The 17249-nt window shown below is 38.8% G+C and overlaps 1 protein-coding gene across 2 annotated transcripts; it reads left to right on the top strand.

The window, feature by feature from the left end:
• The first annotated feature begins 2748 nt into the window (after window positions 1-2748).
• LOC147880740 (protein NBR1 homolog) lies at window positions 2749-6769 on the top strand. 2 transcript variants are annotated; one of them, XM_087370526.1, is made up of 7 exons: window positions 2749-2954; window positions 3327-3422; window positions 3684-4269; window positions 4360-4483; window positions 4594-4932; window positions 5196-6038; window positions 6275-6769. In XM_087370526.1, exons 1-7 carry the CDS (start codon window positions 2840-2842, stop codon window positions 6404-6406), a joined length of 2235 nt encoding a protein of 744 aa, XP_087226652.1. In that variant the 5' UTR covers window positions 2749-2839; the 3' UTR covers window positions 6407-6769. The 2 variants fall into 2 exon arrangements, with proteins under 2 accessions (XP_087226652.1, XP_087226653.1); XM_087370527.1 differs by having other exon boundaries at window positions 3620-4269.
• Window positions 6770-17249: the final 10480 nt, after the last annotated feature.

The raw sequence follows: 17249 nt of genomic DNA, 5'->3' as shown, positions 1-17249 counted from the left end.
TTACTAGGCCAAGGTTTGTTTGGTCATAGTGACTGGAACTTGGCCATTTGATTTGGTTCCACATCAAAAGGCTGATTTTAATGCACTAAAAATAAATGGGATTATGGGGACAACACGCAATTCACAAGCTCCAAAGCACCACATGCACCATTGATTATGGTTCCCCAAAGGTTGAGACATGCCATTGTGCCATGTAGACTAAGAAGGGGTTTCAGTGGCGATGAACCTGCTTTTACAAATCCATCTCCTTTAAATCCCTTCACTCTCATCTACTCTTGCATTCCACCTTAGTGTCTCCAATGCCTTCCATAGCAACATATTTTTTGTGGGAAATTATGGGCAAGGAATACTTTATAGTAACTTACTACACTTTGGAGATGACACTCTAGTGCATGTCATTACTTTGGATTATCTCTCAGCTAAAGTTTCATTTTATGATTGTCCCACACATGAATTCGACCTCAGGGTCAAGGCAAAGGTAGAGCACTAATGGGCAACCTACAAGGCATAACGACAAGCCCCGTATGGTACAAGTTTGTGAACTTCCTTGACCTACCACTCGGATCTTGCTAGATTATTTTCCTAAGCTCCTTTGATTTATCAAGTGACTCTTGACAGTTGCTACCATTGAAAGCCACCACAATTTAGCTCAATCTTTTGGAGGTGTGCAAAAATCCCATTGCACAAGCCCTTGGAATGTTGAACTATTTTGTCTTCCCAACTTCCTATGGGGTGATGTAGACCACACATAGAGGATGTCAACTTCTTACTATCATCATTATTTTTCATCACTCGAACTCATTTCACACTGAACTTTTTTTTTTGGGGGGGGGGGACAAAATTTTATGTCGAACTTTTGTTGTAGTCATTAAAGGAGTGTCTCACACGGATGCCAATGACAATTTGGAGATTATTAGCATAATTTGATGTTGCAATTTGGAATTGAAGTAATTACACTTCACACATGCGTGCATGCATGCAGCATGTGTTCAACACACACATGTGTAGGAGGGCTTGCACATGCATTTGCATGGAAGTGCATGCATGCATTCACACAAACCCATGTGTATGCATGCACACATTCACACAAGCCCATGTGTATGCATGCCAATTTGGACATGCACACATGTGCAAAGTTTTGGGAGTTTGATTGTCTAACTTTTGTACACTATTGATTCTTGTTGCATGCAACATAGCTTTACTCCCTTTTGGCCTATGCCTCTTAGGTGTCCTTTTGAAAAAATAAATCCCATGTTGTTGACCATCCAAAGTTATGGGTCTGCTGTCATATTCCTCTTCAAGTGGAGCCTTGTCCAATGAGGGGGTTATTTTCTCCGCGATAAATACCGACATGAGGAGACTTCCACTACATGGAGACTTTACCCAAGTGATTTTGGGAAAAGGTGCATGGCATGAATTTGATGCCTTGCACCACTTTTTGATGTTTTGATTGTCAAGGAGTACAATTAAAGGTCTAACATATCCCTAAGACCTCTCCTCAGTGCAACGTCTTTGCACTTGCCTATTTTTACTACCAAGAGCCTTGCAACTCATCATTAAGGTACTTAGATTGAATGGAATCAAGCTTGATTGAAAGTTAACAAATAAAAACTGAGTCACATGAAGCAAATAATGAAATTTATATGGCCAATTGAATGTACTAGAGAATATGCGATCTAAAAAGATCTTAGGTTATAAAAAATATATAAGGCACTTTCTAAATGCAATTTACACAATCAATCATGACAAAAGCAAGTTTGCATCGATGCCAAGCAAAGTCACCATCTTGAGAAAATCATGTGGCATAGTCTTGGATCCATGCTACTGCAAGAGCAAGCCTTTTTACAGACAAGGTTTATGGACATATGCAATAGGGGAGGAATTGGAATAATTCAATCAAGGAACTAAAATGTAAGCTCTTGTGGCAAATTTGAGGTTCAAGTCTATGTGTCTTCTTTTATAGTTAATGGAAGACCAAACCCACGGCTATAACCTGAATATATGTAAAGAGGAAGTGTACCGTCTAGAAGAAGTGATAGCTTTCTAAAGCTACTTTTGCCACCTGGACATTAATTAATTAAATTTTATTTTATAATAGCATATATTGAATATTATTTCATGGGTATGGTTTTTAAAAATAGCTTTTCATTATATTTGACCTTGCTCATTTCCTTTCACTTTGAAGTAAGCATCATGTGATTTTTGCCATCCAACAAGAATACAATGTAATATCAGTACTTCAATTTTCAATGTGTATCTATCTCGTTGAAAGGTTGTGCCTAGAAGAGGAAAACGTGATGTGCATAGAGGCCTATACGTAGGTTGCAACCCAAAGTACAATGATACAAGAAAAGGACTAGATTATTGACCATCAAGATGAGAGTTGAGATTTAGAAGATTTTGAGTTGGAATCTTCAACCATAGCCCTATTGTGGTTGTGGAGGGGAGCCACGAGGGAGGTAAGCAGACAACACGTGAGCCAACATGGAAAGATGTGGCTTGCCTGACAAATTTGTGAGCTACCACATTGAGAAATCATGAACTGTCTTGAATCAGGGCAAGGAGCTGTGGCGCTTCTAATCTAATCATGGACAAATTCAGCCACCCCGGAGAGCATAGCTAGACTTGAAGTGCAAGGCAAGGTGAGAGAAGAGACAATGAGGCTATAAAAAGGACCCCTTAACCAACATTTTAAGGTGAACAACGCGGCTCACAGGAACGCGTCTCCGATTATCATCATCATAGGGTTTTCATCCGCAACACGAGAATTCGCTGTTCTCCTCTTTCCCATCGCCCGTTTTTGGTGAAGTTTTCTCTCCACAATTCAGTGCCCTCCCGGATGCAATCGCCCCCCTTCATACACTTCTGTCGACAAGTTCTTTGCGAGAATTTCGTATTCTCATGGTTTGGCTCGCCAATTCGGACCTTCCGACCCGCGTTTGACCGGAAATTCGGTACTCTTATCATACTGCTCTCCGGAAATTTTGTCATATATCTTTGCATGGGAGCTTGTCAAGTTCGCTCTTTCCCCAATCCCTTATTTCCAAGTTGCTAACCTTTGGACGAGAATTCGGTGTCCTCATCCACCTCTCGCTGAATTAATCAAGCTTTGAGCTTGTAGAATTTGCTTGTATACTTTAATTCCTTAGTCGGATAAGTTGTGTGCATGTTTCCTTCTCCGCCTGCTTTTCTTGCGAATCACTTGAATTTGGCCTGCTCTCGACGGAGTTTGTTTTTCCCGTGGGGTTTCCAGGGTGTCCTTTTTGGATATTGTAATCACAAATTGGAGAGTTCTGATCTGACGATTTCTTTCGTGGAATTTTCAGATTCAGAGTCAAAATTTGGGATTTCTCCTATTTCTATTGGCTGCAAGAGCTTATTTTTAAATAAATCACGTTATATCAATGGCACACGTTTTCAAGGTACGGCGCTCTTCCCCGCATGTTTTAGGCGTAAGCTGGTGTTATGCGTCGTGATGATACGCTTTCGTCATGCACGATTTCTTTATGCCCTTGTTGTACACGCCTATATTGCTATCTTATGTAAATGCCTTTTGCCAATTTGGATTGCACCCTTTGTTTGGAACTCACTTTCATTTCTTATTATGCGTGGGATACAGATAAAGTTTGGTGATACTCTCCGCAGATTGAGTGTCCCAATGCGTTATGATGAGACTGCTGCAGGATGGACTTTTTCGGAGTTGGAGGCTAAAGCGCGGGAACTGTTTGGCATTCCACGCACATCGCAGCTTGTTATTACTTACCTTGATGCAGAGAATGATGTTGTGACGATGGCAGATGATCAAGATCTTATAGATGCTTGCATTGTGCAACGTTTGAATCCTCTGCGATTAGAGGTAAAAGTTGTGGTAGGCAAGCAATCTGTAGAAATTGATGGCAAGGAAGCACCCAAAGCTTCTGTCACAGAATTCTCTGTGGAAAACCTTTTCAAAGGGGTATTTCCTGAAGCAACTGCAGAGGCGATAAGAGAGATCATGAACCGCTATCCCCCTAGTCTCTTCACAACCGTGCCGGCTGGTGTTCTTCCAGAAACACTCGATAGTTTCTTGAGGAATTTGATGGGGTATGGAGCAACGCCGTTCGTTGGGCAGGAGGCAACTTCCCTTGCCTCAAGTTTTGATCCAGTTCCGCAGACTTTGGCCTATCATCAAAACTCAGAGCACGCTCCAGCTCGTATTCTTCACACAGGTGTACAGTGTGACGGCTGTGGAATGACCCCTATTGAGGGTCCTCGGTATAAATCGATGAAGTGAGTAGCTGGTTTCACATCTTAGATTGGCCTGGTATAATTGCACTTGTAAGCGCAAAATCTGACTATTTATTTGTTTGTGCTTAACAGGAAGCATGATTATGACCTATGCTCCACATGCTTCTCTAAACTCGGGAATGAGACCGACTACCATAGAATGGACAGACCTATGCCCCACAAAAATCATTGCCACTATCCTTTTGCACCTAAAATGGTAAGTTTTTCTTTTTTCTTAATAATCAGAGTCTTTATAATTGCTATCGAACCTTCGGATATTTTATTCCTTGGCAAATCTTATACCTTCATTCCTTTTATGATGTGCAGGGAATGACACATCAAACTATGAATTTTCCATCTTCCAGACCGTTTTTCCCACCTTCCAGGGCATTTTCTTCTGAGGGCCCTTATGGATGGAGGCCTGAATTTTCTCCTCGCTCCTATCCTCCACATGGTTCTAATGCTGGGGAGATGAGCAATGCGAAGCTGGACTCTCTATTCGTACAGGATGTCACCATCTTTGATGGAACAGAGCTGGCACCAGGCACCAAGTTTACAAAGATTTGGCGAGTGAGGAATGTGGGCACTCTTCCATGGCCTCAACAAACACAGCTTGTGCATATAGGAGGCGATGTACTTGGTTGTGATGAGGTTGTGAATCTGGAGGTAAAAATTTGGCTCTCCAGATTTTTACGCTTAGATCAATGGCATAGCAGAAAAAGCAGAGTGTGAAGTGTTTACATAATGCAGGCTATTTAGATATGAATGTATCCGAGTTGACCGTGTTTTTTTTAATGTTGGCTTGCTTGGTGGGAATGAGATAGTTATCCTCAGAATTGTTTTATCTACTTGTACATTCATCTCTTTTACTTCCCTAATTTGGCACTGACTGGATCGATTCCCTACATGGGGAACTTGCAATTTTGTAGTTACCTGAGGGGGGCTTGCCTTGTGGGAGCACGTTTGATATATCTGTGGACCTAATAGCACCTGAAAGGGCTGGCCATCACGTGGCACATTGGCATTTAATGGCACCTTCTGGGCAAAGGTTTGGACACAGAGTCTGGGTACTGATTCATGTTGTGCCAAAAGGTGAACAGTCTCCTCAAGTGCAGGAGTCCCTGGAGTCGAAAGATGATGTAGAAAACCCTCAGGCCGAAGGTAATGTATTCAGCCAGGACAGTGCTGTCTCTGTTGAAAGTTCATTCTTTGAGGTGCAGCGTACTAAGGACATTGAAGAGAGTGCAGATAGCCAGAATAGTGCTGAGACTATCACAGATTTATCCTTGAAGGCTTGTGTCGATAAGAAAGAAACTGTTGAGGCCTTTCATTCAGCTGGTCAAATGTGTGACACTGACGAGCCACAAGCTGAGGAAAATGGTGATTTGGGTGGTTTTTCAATTGTGGAGAGACCTGTTAGTGAAGAACCGACGCGTGATGAAAATGTGGTAGAATATGATATGGTCCAGCTTTTAAACTGTGAGCCTGCACTTGAAGAGCCTTCCAAAGAGGCTCCGCTGTTTGTGCCTGAAATGCAGACAGGCCATGTTGAAGAAAAGGTGCCTGCATCAGATAGTTCTGCACTGGTGCAAAATGACTTACAGGCACTTTTGGAGAAAACTACGTTGGAGAAATTAGAATCTATGGGTTTTGTTCAGAAAGACCTCAACATCGAACTATTGCAAAAGAACAACAACAATTTGCAGCAGACCATAGACGATCTTGTGATTTCAAGTGGGTGGGATCATATGTTGAGAGATCTTCAGGAAATGGTAATTCATATAAATTCTTCCATTTTAGAGTAACAGGCGTTTTTTGTGGTATAAATTCTTCCACTTTAGAGTAACAGGTGTTAGAATTCTAAGTTGTGGTACTCATGCCATAGATTCACACTCAGATAGTTCCAAGTCTTTAGACAGAGGAGGGAAAATTTCTTGCTTATTTGATGTTGGTTTGGCTGAGATCTGATTTAAGGAGTTCTGAACCGGACCTCATTCTGATTTTTCAGGGTTTCTACGACATGCAGACAAACCGGCGCCTGCTATTCAAGAATGAAGGAAGCATAAAGCGTGTTGTGAAAGAGTTAGTGGAGATGGAGAAGCAAATGTCTGGAGGAAAGGGGAAGGAAAAGGCAGCTTGAGTTTTGTTAGACTTTTTTGGTTGTATAGCTGGTCATGAGAGCCCTGTTGTAGATTAAGCGAGGCATAGGCTTTTCTACGCCAAGCCAAAGCTAAATAAGTTGTACTTGTGTATATAACTTTTAAATTTTAATGTAATTACAAAATAAGTAGAATTGATTGTACAGTATACCATGCCATAAACTCACGTACAATAGAGCACTTTTGTAGATTAAGCGTGGCATGGGCTCTTCTATGCCAAGCCAAAGCTAAATAGATTGTAGTTGTGTGAATGTTCTTTAAGAGTTGTAATTCTTGTTTTTTTCGTGTATTATCGATTGTATACATCATACCATTCCATAAAGTCATTACAAAAGAACATTTCTTTTTTGGCCTTTCTTTTGTGGCTTCTAGATTGCTTTGTCTATACTGTCTTGACATGTAGTATTCCGTCGTGGTGAAAAGTAGAAGTAGCTTTGTGTGACTCTTGATTTTGTACTTCCAAAGTCACAATGTACTACTTTTTGGTATGCTTAGTCTGATCAGTTGACAGGATTTGTCATGTCATCATGCGCATGAGTTACGCCCTATGGAGTCCTTGTAGTTGAGGATCAAGGAGCTCTCTCTTTTGTGGTTTAGGTGACCTTGTCTTCAAATATTGACACGTATTGGGCCATTTGGAAATTATCATCTTGAACAGATGAATTTCTATCCTTGTCTTTAGCTTTTTTGTTGGGCTTATGGGCATGCACTGTAGGACTTCAAACGAGAGAATTCAAAGCTCTCACAAACAAAGGGGAGGTATTATTGAAAGAAATCTCACAAGCGTCCCTCTCCTACAAAGGGGAGGTATCGTCTCACAAGCGTCCCTCTCCTTCCTAGTGTGTATATTGCTTAATTGTTTTAGGAAAAGTGGTTTTGAAGGCTCAAAACATCAACAATTTGATGAAGTATTTGTTGTCATAACTCATTTGTAAAGATTGCATTGCAGAAGACTATGAAAATCGATTGCATTGTTAAAATGCGTGAAGCAATTATTATCATCCATGTCACAATTCAATGTTTCGTACAGTCAATGTGGCGGTCGCTTTCTACAAGTAGCACTAAGAACGTCCTAATTTTTGTGTGTGTTTCTTCATGCGAGTCCTATTTTCACTAGAAGATTGGATGTTGTGTGGATGAGACCATGAAAGTTGTCATTTCCCACAAGAAAAACAATGTACCGCCCCACCACACTTGTGCCCTACTCCCGTATTCACAATAAGATTCTTAATCTCAATCTCAGTAAGAATCTCAATCTCAAATTTTGTTCTTAGATCCTCGATCTTGATCTCGGACTTGTTGCCTCGAAATTTGCACATGTAGAACTATGGCAAAAAAAATTGCGTCTAGACTGCTCCTGATCTTCAGAAATCTGTGGCTTGAGTAGCCTCATTTTTTGACTAGCTTGAATTAACATAAGAAAGAATCCATCTCCATGTTTGCAAACACCTTGAGTCTTGCTTGCAACTTTCCTATATGAAGACCTTGATAAATCCAACAACATATCTTTTTGGTCTGACCTGCGAATATAGTTATATATCCAGTCATAAGAACTAAAATGCATCTAGTCTACAGCCCTATGTAGGCGCTTTTCTTAAAAGACCCTCCGCATAAGAGAAAACACGCCGTATTTAAAAAAGCATAAGATTTTAGATTTCTTGGTTGTCAATAAATATTTTTAGATAAAATCTCTATTTATAGTATTTATTAATACAAAATCATATTTTGACTTCATACATCTGTGATGTTAAAATCGATTAATAAAACTTCAAAGTAAGATAAAATACTACCTATGTACATCTAACCTTCAAGCTCAAAGCGAGATTTAACATATGTGATAAGAATTCTTCAAAAAGCATAATCTGTGAGATTTGAACGTTGAAGATGTTTGCCTATCAGGCTTTATTGCATAATTTGGGAAGGACTATTTAGCCCACTGGTAAGGCTATAACTTAGGGAGAAATCATCATGCCGCCCAATTTAACTTCCTTGCCTAGCTTGAATCGTTTTGCCTCCTTCTATCAAGTTGTTTCACCTTCTGCTATCAACCCATTCTCGAAATCCCTCCTATTACTATTGTACCATTGCCTTTTGTTTTTTTACAAAATATGGCCTTTCTAACCGCACCAATCAAATCAATAGGTGATATGTCCTTGACTAGAAAAAGGAATCTATGTGTTGATTCATTAGTAAATTCAAGATCATACCTCTGTAACTCCAAGAATTTATCATGGTATTCTTTAACCATTAGATTTCTTGCGTCAATTCAAGGAAAGTGATCTTCTTATACATTTTGAACTCAACTTCTTTTTAAATAAGGTCCACATGATCAGCTCCGTTGTGCTTATTGCAACCTTTTTCCACCACAACTTGGCAGGTCCCATAAGCTGTAGGACCGTTACTTGAGCTTTTCCACTTTCATCAACTCCTGTAAAGCAAAATAGTCGTCTAATTCTTCGATCCAAGCTTCTGTATCTTCACCTCTCTTCATGATTCCATCAAAGCTTTTCTCTCTTAAAATTCAGCTTTACTGCTCCATCAGCGGGATCTTCTATGTCCCATAAATTTCTCCTTCTACCTCCACCATAAGGATACTTGCCATAATTACCCCCTTCCATCTCTTCATTCATTGCCACATCTCTCTCTCCTTAGGACTTCGAGCCTGAGATGGGCTTCGAATCGGTGTTCGCAGAAAGCCTAGTTCGATCCAAAAGCTGAACTGGATCCACATACTCATACTCTTTGTGATCCCTTCTTTCATTCTCTTCCCATAATTCGTTCCCATTTCTAACTATTTCTAGATCCGATTATCCTCTAACCATAGTTCCTGATGTGCCACCTTTTCATAGGGGGCATGTTCTGCCTAAAGCGCCTTGAGAGCTTGTGATTGCTCTTTAAGTAGATTCATCATGCGTTGCATGGTCAAAGTCTCTTGCCTTTCCATTTTTCCAAATTCTGTTCTTCTTGAATTTGAGAGAACTAAAATTTGAAATTTTTGCTTCTTAAAAGGTAAATATGAAAATTGTACCTGGGATAGAATCTGAAATTGAAATTTGGGAGTTTTTGCAAGATTTCAAAACCTATCTTGAAACTCGTGTGTCAAAACTTGCTCTGATACCACTTGAAAGATGCACAAGTCTCAAGATAGGTTTTGAAATCTTGCAAAAGAATCTGAATTTCGATTTCAAAATCTGTCCCAAGTACAAGATTGAAAACAAATTCATATCTAAGGAAGCCAGAGATTTCAAAATTTAGTTCTCTCTAATTCAAGAAGGATAGAATTCAGAAAGATGGAAGGGCAAGAGAATTTGAGCAGCGGTGCATGAGGGATCTACTTGAAGAGGGCGCTTCACACAAAAAATGAAAGGCTAACCGAGAAAGTTCATGATCTTGGAGCCCTTGCAAAAAAAGGTGGCGTATAATGCTGTGGCTAGAGGATAGTTGACTCCAGAAAAAGTTAACCTAGGAAATGGGAACGACTTATGGGAAGAGAATGAAAGAAGGGATCAGAAAGCGCATGAGTATGAAATCCAATATGTCTTTCAGATCGCACTAGACTATGTACACTAATCCAAAGCCATTCCAAGCTCAAAGTCTAGTGTGAGCAAGATATGTCATAGGGAAAAATATGTACTAGGGAATGAATACATGGAAAAACCAGATAATAACAAGTACCCTTATTGCAGAGGTCAAAGGAGGAATTTCTAAGACATAGAAGACCCTACTGATGCAGCATTAAAGTAGCTTTTTAAGCGACCAAAGCTTTCAAAATTTGATGGAATCGAGAAGACAGGTGAAGATATTGAAGATCATTGGATAGAAAAATTGGAAGACTATTTTTCTTTGTGGAAATATGATAAAAGTGGAATAGTTGAAGTGGCAATCCTACAGCTTACGGGGCCTACCAAGTTGTGGTGGAAAAAGATTGTAGCAAGCACAAAGGAGCCAGTCACGTGGACCTTGTTAAAAACGAATGTGAAGAAAATGTAATTTTCCACCTGAGTTCAAAATGAACAAGAAGCAACACTTCTAAGACTCAAGTTAAAGAATACCATGATAAATTCCTCAGATTCATTTTTCTAGTCAAGGGTAGTTCATGTGTTGACGTTGTTGATGCGGTTGGAAAGGTAGAAGACTATATACTTTGCAAAAAACAAAAGGCAACGCTATATGGTAATAGGTAGAATTTCTAGAATGGGTTCGTTGAGAAGGCAAAACATTAAATCTGGAAATCAATTTGGGTAATGAAATTAGGTTGACCGGCATGATGGTTGCTCCCTAAGATGTAACCTTACTAGTGGGTTAAATAGTCCTTCCAAGTTGTGCAATCATGGAATTGTAAGATCCAAGAGGCAAACATCTTCAACATTCAAATCTCAAAGATAAGTATATATTTAAGTTTTAGTACATTTTGGATTACTTCTTATTACATATGTTAAGCCTTGCTTTGAGGACAAAGCGTCTTGAAGAAGGGATGTATGTAAGGCGCTATTTTATATTGGTAGTATTTTGATCAATTTTAAAAGAAACTAGATAAAATTAATAGATCTGTGAAGTCAAAATATGATTTTGTATTAGTTTATACTATAAATAGAGTGCTTTTATCTAAAAATATATCTTGACAACCAAAAAGAAAAAATCTAATGCTCTTTTAAAGCGTCGTTTTTTCCTTGTGCGGAGGGCCTTTTGCGAAAACCGCCTACATTGGGCTGTAGACTAGATGCCATTCAGTTCCTTTAACTAGTTGTATGACTATGTTTCTAGGTGAAACCAAACCAATATGTGCAAAATGAGTTGTGAATTCTGTCAGGGTTTTCATATAGGCAAGCTATAAGCAAGGCTCAACATGTTTGTAGACATGGAGATGGATATGTATTTGGGGAATTTGATTGTGATCGGTGTTTTAGGGCATGGATTTTTGAAGACTAGGATTCATCTTTGAAGCACAAAATTTAACTCTACCTGTGCAGATTTTTAGGCAACTTCAAAGAGATCCAGATTCAAGACTAAGATTGAGGTTTGTGATTGTGATTGAGTTACTAGAGGTAGGGCATGGGGGTTGTTCTTCCTTTAGAAGAGTTTCCTTCTAAAGGATTTATTTTGAATAAAATCTCAATTTGAGGAGTATGCTGGTGTCAGAAGAGTTTCCTTCTAAAGGATTTATTTATTCTCCAACTTTGAATTGCTGTTGCGAGTAAAATCTCAATTTGAGGAGTATGCTGGTGTCTTTCTAAACAATCTCCCTAGGATGTCCCCCCTTGACCTCTCAATCCTGCCTTCGAGTTGGTAGTTCCTTATGTCAAGGCTCTGTATAGGTTCACACAACAAGGATATATTGAGTTGAAGCTCCAACTAGAGGAAATGCTTAAGAAAGGTTTCATTCGAGCCATTTTATCACCATGGGGTGCTCTTGTATTGTTTCAAAAGAAGAAAGATGGCCTATAGAGGCCGGAATAAGCAAACCATAAAGAAAAAATGTCTTCTTCCCCAGATATACAAGCTACTAGAGCAACTATCTAGAGCTACAGTCTTCCCTGAGATAGATCTTAGTTCTGGGTATTACCAGATCCAAATAAAAGAAGAGGATATATTTGAGATGTTTGCAGGACTCGCTATGGGCAATAAGATTATATGGTCCTACTTTTTGGTTTGACCAATGCTCTTGCCACATTTATGTGCTTAATGAAAAATATTTTTCATGAGTATGTAAACAATTTTGGTCTTGTTTTCTTTATGATATCTTGATTTACTCTAAGAATGAAATAGAACACGAGATTCATCTTAAAAAAGTTGTACTAAGCCTGTGAGAATTCATTCTATGGAAAAATAAGTAAATGCTTCTTTACAAGGGAGTTAATTAATTATTTGGGAGTGCATACTTGTCCTAAAAAAGAAAAAGCAATTGTTGAGTGACCAATTCCAAAGAATGTAAGACAAGTTTGAAGTTTTCTTGGCTTAGCGAGTTATGAAAGACAACGTATAAGGGACTTTGCTAAGATTGCTTCCCCTCTTATGAACTTAACCAAGAAGGAATCTAAATTTCTTTTGGATGAAAAATGTTAACAAGCTTTTGAATCAATTAAGAACTTAGTGGCTGAGAGTTGTATTTTGAAAATTCTAGAATTTGGAAAACCCTTCATAGTCACTTGTGATGCCAACGGAAATCAAATAGGTTGCGTTTTATACTAGGATGGGAGGGTAGTGGAATATGAGTCATGACAATTTAAGCTGCATAAGAAAAAATATCCTACCCATGACCTTGAGTTAGCAACCTTGGTTCATGCATTGAAACATTGGTGATAATTTCTACTAGGTCCTAAGTTTGAGCTAACAACTAATGATGCAAGTTTGAAATATATATTTACCCAACTACAATTAAAGAGTAGATAATGCAAATGGATGGACCTTCTTTGTGAATATGATTTTTATACTGGTGAACATTGGTAATAATTTCTACTAGGTCCTAAGTTTGAGCTGACGGACTAACGATGCAAGTTTGAAATATTTATTTACCCAACTACAATTTAAGGGTAGATAATACAAATAGATGGGCCTTCCTTGTGAATATGATTTTTATACTAAAATAATTGTGAAAAAGGAAAATAAAGCTATCGTTGCTCTTAGTTTGTAGGCCCTGTTGCAACTCCATATCTCTGGTTCTTTGCTCTGACTTGGTTGCCTCGTCACTCTTGTTTTCATCCAATGTTACATAAACATATGGAGGGTATTGGTTTTCTCTTTCAGGTTGGGTTCTTGGTGAATGTTCCTTAGGCCAGCAGGTCTGCGAGAAGTGTGAGGGTGTTCAACCTGGCCAACATCTCTATCAAGGGTGCTTTGCTCTTTTATTGTGTCAAGGTGAGCTCCACCGCGGGCCAGAGCTTCCCAAATGTGCCAGCCGAGACTTTTGAATGTCATCTAATAGCTAACAACTTGCATACTCTTATTCCTTACATGGAAAAATGTGCTAAACAAGACATTCTCCAATCCATGCTCCAACTCTAGCCCTTACTTAGTATTAAAAAAGTTATTAGAACATCCATGACCTTGATACAAATATGAATCACTATGCCTATCTCGAAACTATAAAATTTAACAAGCAAATATAGTTGTGTGCATAGACTTCTTAGCATGATATAAAATTTAATAAGAAAATATAGCTATGTGTATAGACTATGCCTATCTTGAAACTATAAAATTTAACAAGCAAATATAGTTGTGTGTATAGACTACTTAGCACGATATAAAATTTAATAAGAAAATATAGCTATGTGTATAGACTATGCCCATCTTGAAACTATGAAATTTAATAAGCAAATATAGCTATGTGTATAGACTACTTAGAACGATAGAACAAGAGCACAAATAGCTTCCCTATTGAGCAAGTACTTAACACTATAGAGTATGAACAACTTTGAAGAATATCAATACTATGTGATTGTAAATTTAATTGGAGTAAAGTAGACACTGAGAATAGATATGCAAGAATGCATATTTGATCATCATACCCCCATAATGGCTCCTTACCTAATTCCTCCATTAGTTTGCTCATACTATTCCAAAAGCCCTTAATCTTAACAAATTATTCCCTGCATATAAGTTAACCTAAGGAGAAAGGTAATTGAAAAGGCCTTTATTTTTCAATAGAGAAATTCAATCGATTCTTAGGTGGAGTAGTCCAATTAAGATAAGGTCAAAGGGATAGCTTCAAATCTTCACACAAAGGGGGGATTTGAACTCAAGGCATCCACTATGCACTATTAAGGCCTAGGCTAAATGAAGATGTTGTAAAAGAAGCAGAGTATAGGTATGATAAGGCGGGAGGGGGATCCTCCCCTCATACAAAGAGGGACTTCCTAATTAATCACTCTCCTCTTTGCCCCTTCCCTCTCTTCCTCATGTTTTTACTAATTAATACATTTTTTGATATTTTCAATTGGAGTGGCCTCTTGACACCATAGTAAATTTATTTCGAGTAATAGAGTATAGAGAGTAGATATGTAGAAATGCATTTTTAAAGACAAATATTTTTTATTTTTAACAAACACAAAGAATATTAATACCATGTGATTGTAAATTCAATTTGAGTAAAGTATAAACTATAGATATAGAAGAATGCATTTAAAGGATAAATTATTTTAATCTTTAGCGAACACAAATAATCAACATCATCTGACAATGACAAGACTTTAAGGTGGTAAAAGATGCAAATGTGTGAATGATTTAATAAGGAAAGGTCTTCCCACCAATAGACACAAAGACAAAGTAGTTCTCTACAATGGATGGAAGGTTTTATCAAGCAAAACACAAATGCCCTAGAAACATGTTGAAATGGGTTTAGCATCAAGCCCACTTCACAAATAGTACCCTAGAGGCATCGATTTGAAAAGGGGTTACCGTCAAGCTCATTTAAAAAATAGTTGAAATGAGGTTAGAACAAGCCGATTCTTACCAATACTTATTCAAACACTAACATTATGCCCTAATCTAGTGGATCCAATCAGATAGCAATCTTTAGCAATGGAACTCATCAAAAGAGTAGTGACTAGTTTAGTGCACCTATAAGTCTTGTGAAACTTCTGAGTCTAGGGAAGGTCAATATGCCTAAAATAGGAGTGATGAAAGACATGCAAAACTTCACCCACCATATAAAACAATCATGCGCAGCAAGAATTAGCTCTCTACGCACTACAAAAGTAGGGTGGCACAATCCAATATATGGAAGGCCACCAAAGGAAGGTTTACAGGCTAGGTACCAATTGAAACAGTAGTCAAAGTTTACGTTTTAAGAAAATGGATAAAGTTGAATAACCCGGATGGAGTTCCAGAGAAAAGTCACACTTCCAAATGAGCTGCCGAAGTGCTACCCTGTAACAAACTAGTTGCTCGAACAAACTTCATCATGCCTCTAGTATTAGTTTTAGGCATGCAAGGCAGTAGCATTAAACAAATTCAATTTCCCATTGTTTTTTCAATGCTTTGTTTGATAGGGTAGCTTCAATTTGAGATGGAATGCCCATGCTTTCATATGCTTCCTCCATTACTAGGGTGGGAGAATCTACTCAGATGTTGGTACCAATGTGAGAAGGTGGACAAGGCACAATAGGTCCAACTAAGACGTTGCTAGATCTATCCAAACATATATGCTCAGAAAGGACAATAAGGTACCCATTCAAATGTGCTTGGCTTGGGAGAAAGTGACCCCATCATGCCAAGATGCAAGCACCTAACCTTGTGGAAGGTGGTTGTGTTTACACTAGACAAGATCCACATCATTTGACCCCTCTACAAGGTTGGGAATGATGTCTTTGTGATCATTACACCCCATCTCATGTGCTACTATGCCCTCCATGTGTATTATAGAGATGATGGTGGGCAAGTAACTTGTTGTTGTGTACATGCTTGCTCACCACATTGAAAATATTAATTCAACTCTTATGATATTGAGAGAGAGAGTTGTATTTCAATTTCTTTCTTTGGCACTCATATGATAGTACATATTTCCTGATTGATCACCTACACATATTTTACATTGTAATTTCACCACTTGATTAGGAATGATTGGTAAGGCATGACATGTCATGTGAAAGGGGGCATCACCAGTGTAAAAGTTAGACATAATGCCTTCTAGTGTTTTGTACATACCAAAATAAGAGGGGGAAATATAAGCACACTTAACATTTTTGGAGTTGGAGGCTATGGAGATTTTCCCAACATGAAAAAATAACAAATCAATAGCAAAGCAAAGGATGAGAACATTGAATTCCCAGCTTTCAGCCACCTCTCATTAAGTAGGAGGGTGCTCGGTGTGAGAGATACTCAAAAGTGAACAGCACAAACCAGGGGGGCCATCTGTCAGGTGCTCTATATCGTAACAACTAGGAAAGAGTGAGTACATAGAGACTAACTACTCACAACAAGACACAAGAGAAACCAGCAAGAAACACCATAAAAGCCCCCTCCATTCATCTATTCCTTTGCCTTAAATCAGGCTAAGAATACACTTTTTTTCTCAAAGTTCCTTCGCACTTTAAGTCTTTGACTGCAGGAGAGAGTGCTAAGTTATCACCTCGATATTGTGGGCCATGGTTAATTCTAAAAAGAATAGGCAAGGTAGCCTATAAATTAGAATTGCCACAGGGTTGTAAGGTGCACCCAGTGTTTTATGTTTCTCGTTTAAAGAAATTTTTGCATACAGGTGACTCACTAATCGAAGGTGTTGTTTTGTTTCTGAAGATAGAGGATAATGCAAGACGCAAACCAACAGGAATCCTGAACCGAGGAACAATGCAAGTGCGCAATCGGAAGATACCCACGGTGTTGGTTGCATGGCATGGTCTACCTCTATCAGAAGCTACCTGGGAATCTGTATACGAGTTACGGAAAGTGTTCCCAGATTTCATCATCGAGGACGTTGATGCTTGAAGAGGGAAGGAATGTTATGCTCTAGCCAAGATAGCATGACCTCGAAAAGATCGGTGGGCATTTTCCCTTAGAGGACCGACTTCGGTAATATTTCATGTGCGTAAATTAAATGGTCAAGGGAAGTAACTGCCAAGGTCCTAGGTGAGGGTGTATTGGCATCGACTAGATGGTTCTGAGTGCTCAAGCCTAGGTGCACCTAAATGTGTAAGAATGCCAAGGGACAAATGTTTTAATTGTGCCCCAAGAGAGGGGTAAGTAAAATGATGACAGGGATTTGTGGGCTTGTGGATAGGCATGAAAAAAATGAATTAAGTATCTTGTGGGCATGCAATCCATGAGATAGGCTGGGAGGATAATCTGATTCGAAGGAAAGAAGACAGAGATTAGTATTGATTGTTTCAC

The sequence above is a fragment of the Dipteris shenzhenensis genome, chromosome 32 (assembly GCF_047967505.1).
Source record: "Dipteris shenzhenensis isolate YYH24624 ecotype China chromosome 32, Dip_SZ_1.0, whole genome shotgun sequence".
Taxonomy (NCBI): domain Eukaryota; kingdom Viridiplantae; phylum Streptophyta; class Polypodiopsida; order Gleicheniales; family Dipteridaceae; genus Dipteris; species Dipteris shenzhenensis.
This window is presented reverse-complemented; position numbering and strand designations above follow the sequence as displayed.

What these genes read in the sequence shown, in the direction of transcription:
- LOC147880740 (XM_087370526.1), top strand. Translation starts at nt 2,840, where the DNA reads ATGCAATCGCCCCCCTTCATACACTTCTGTCGACAAGTTCTTTGCGAG. An exon ending in CGCGTTTGACCGGAAATTCG is followed by an intron (nt 2,955 to 3,326) that starts GTACTCTTATCA and finishes TGGAATTTTCAG; the next exon opens with ATTCAGAGTCAAAATTTGGG. An exon ending in ATGAGGTTGTGAATCTGGAG is followed by an intron (nt 4,933 to 5,195) that starts GTAAAAATTTGG and finishes GCAATTTTGTAG; the next exon opens with TTACCTGAGGGGGGCTTGCC.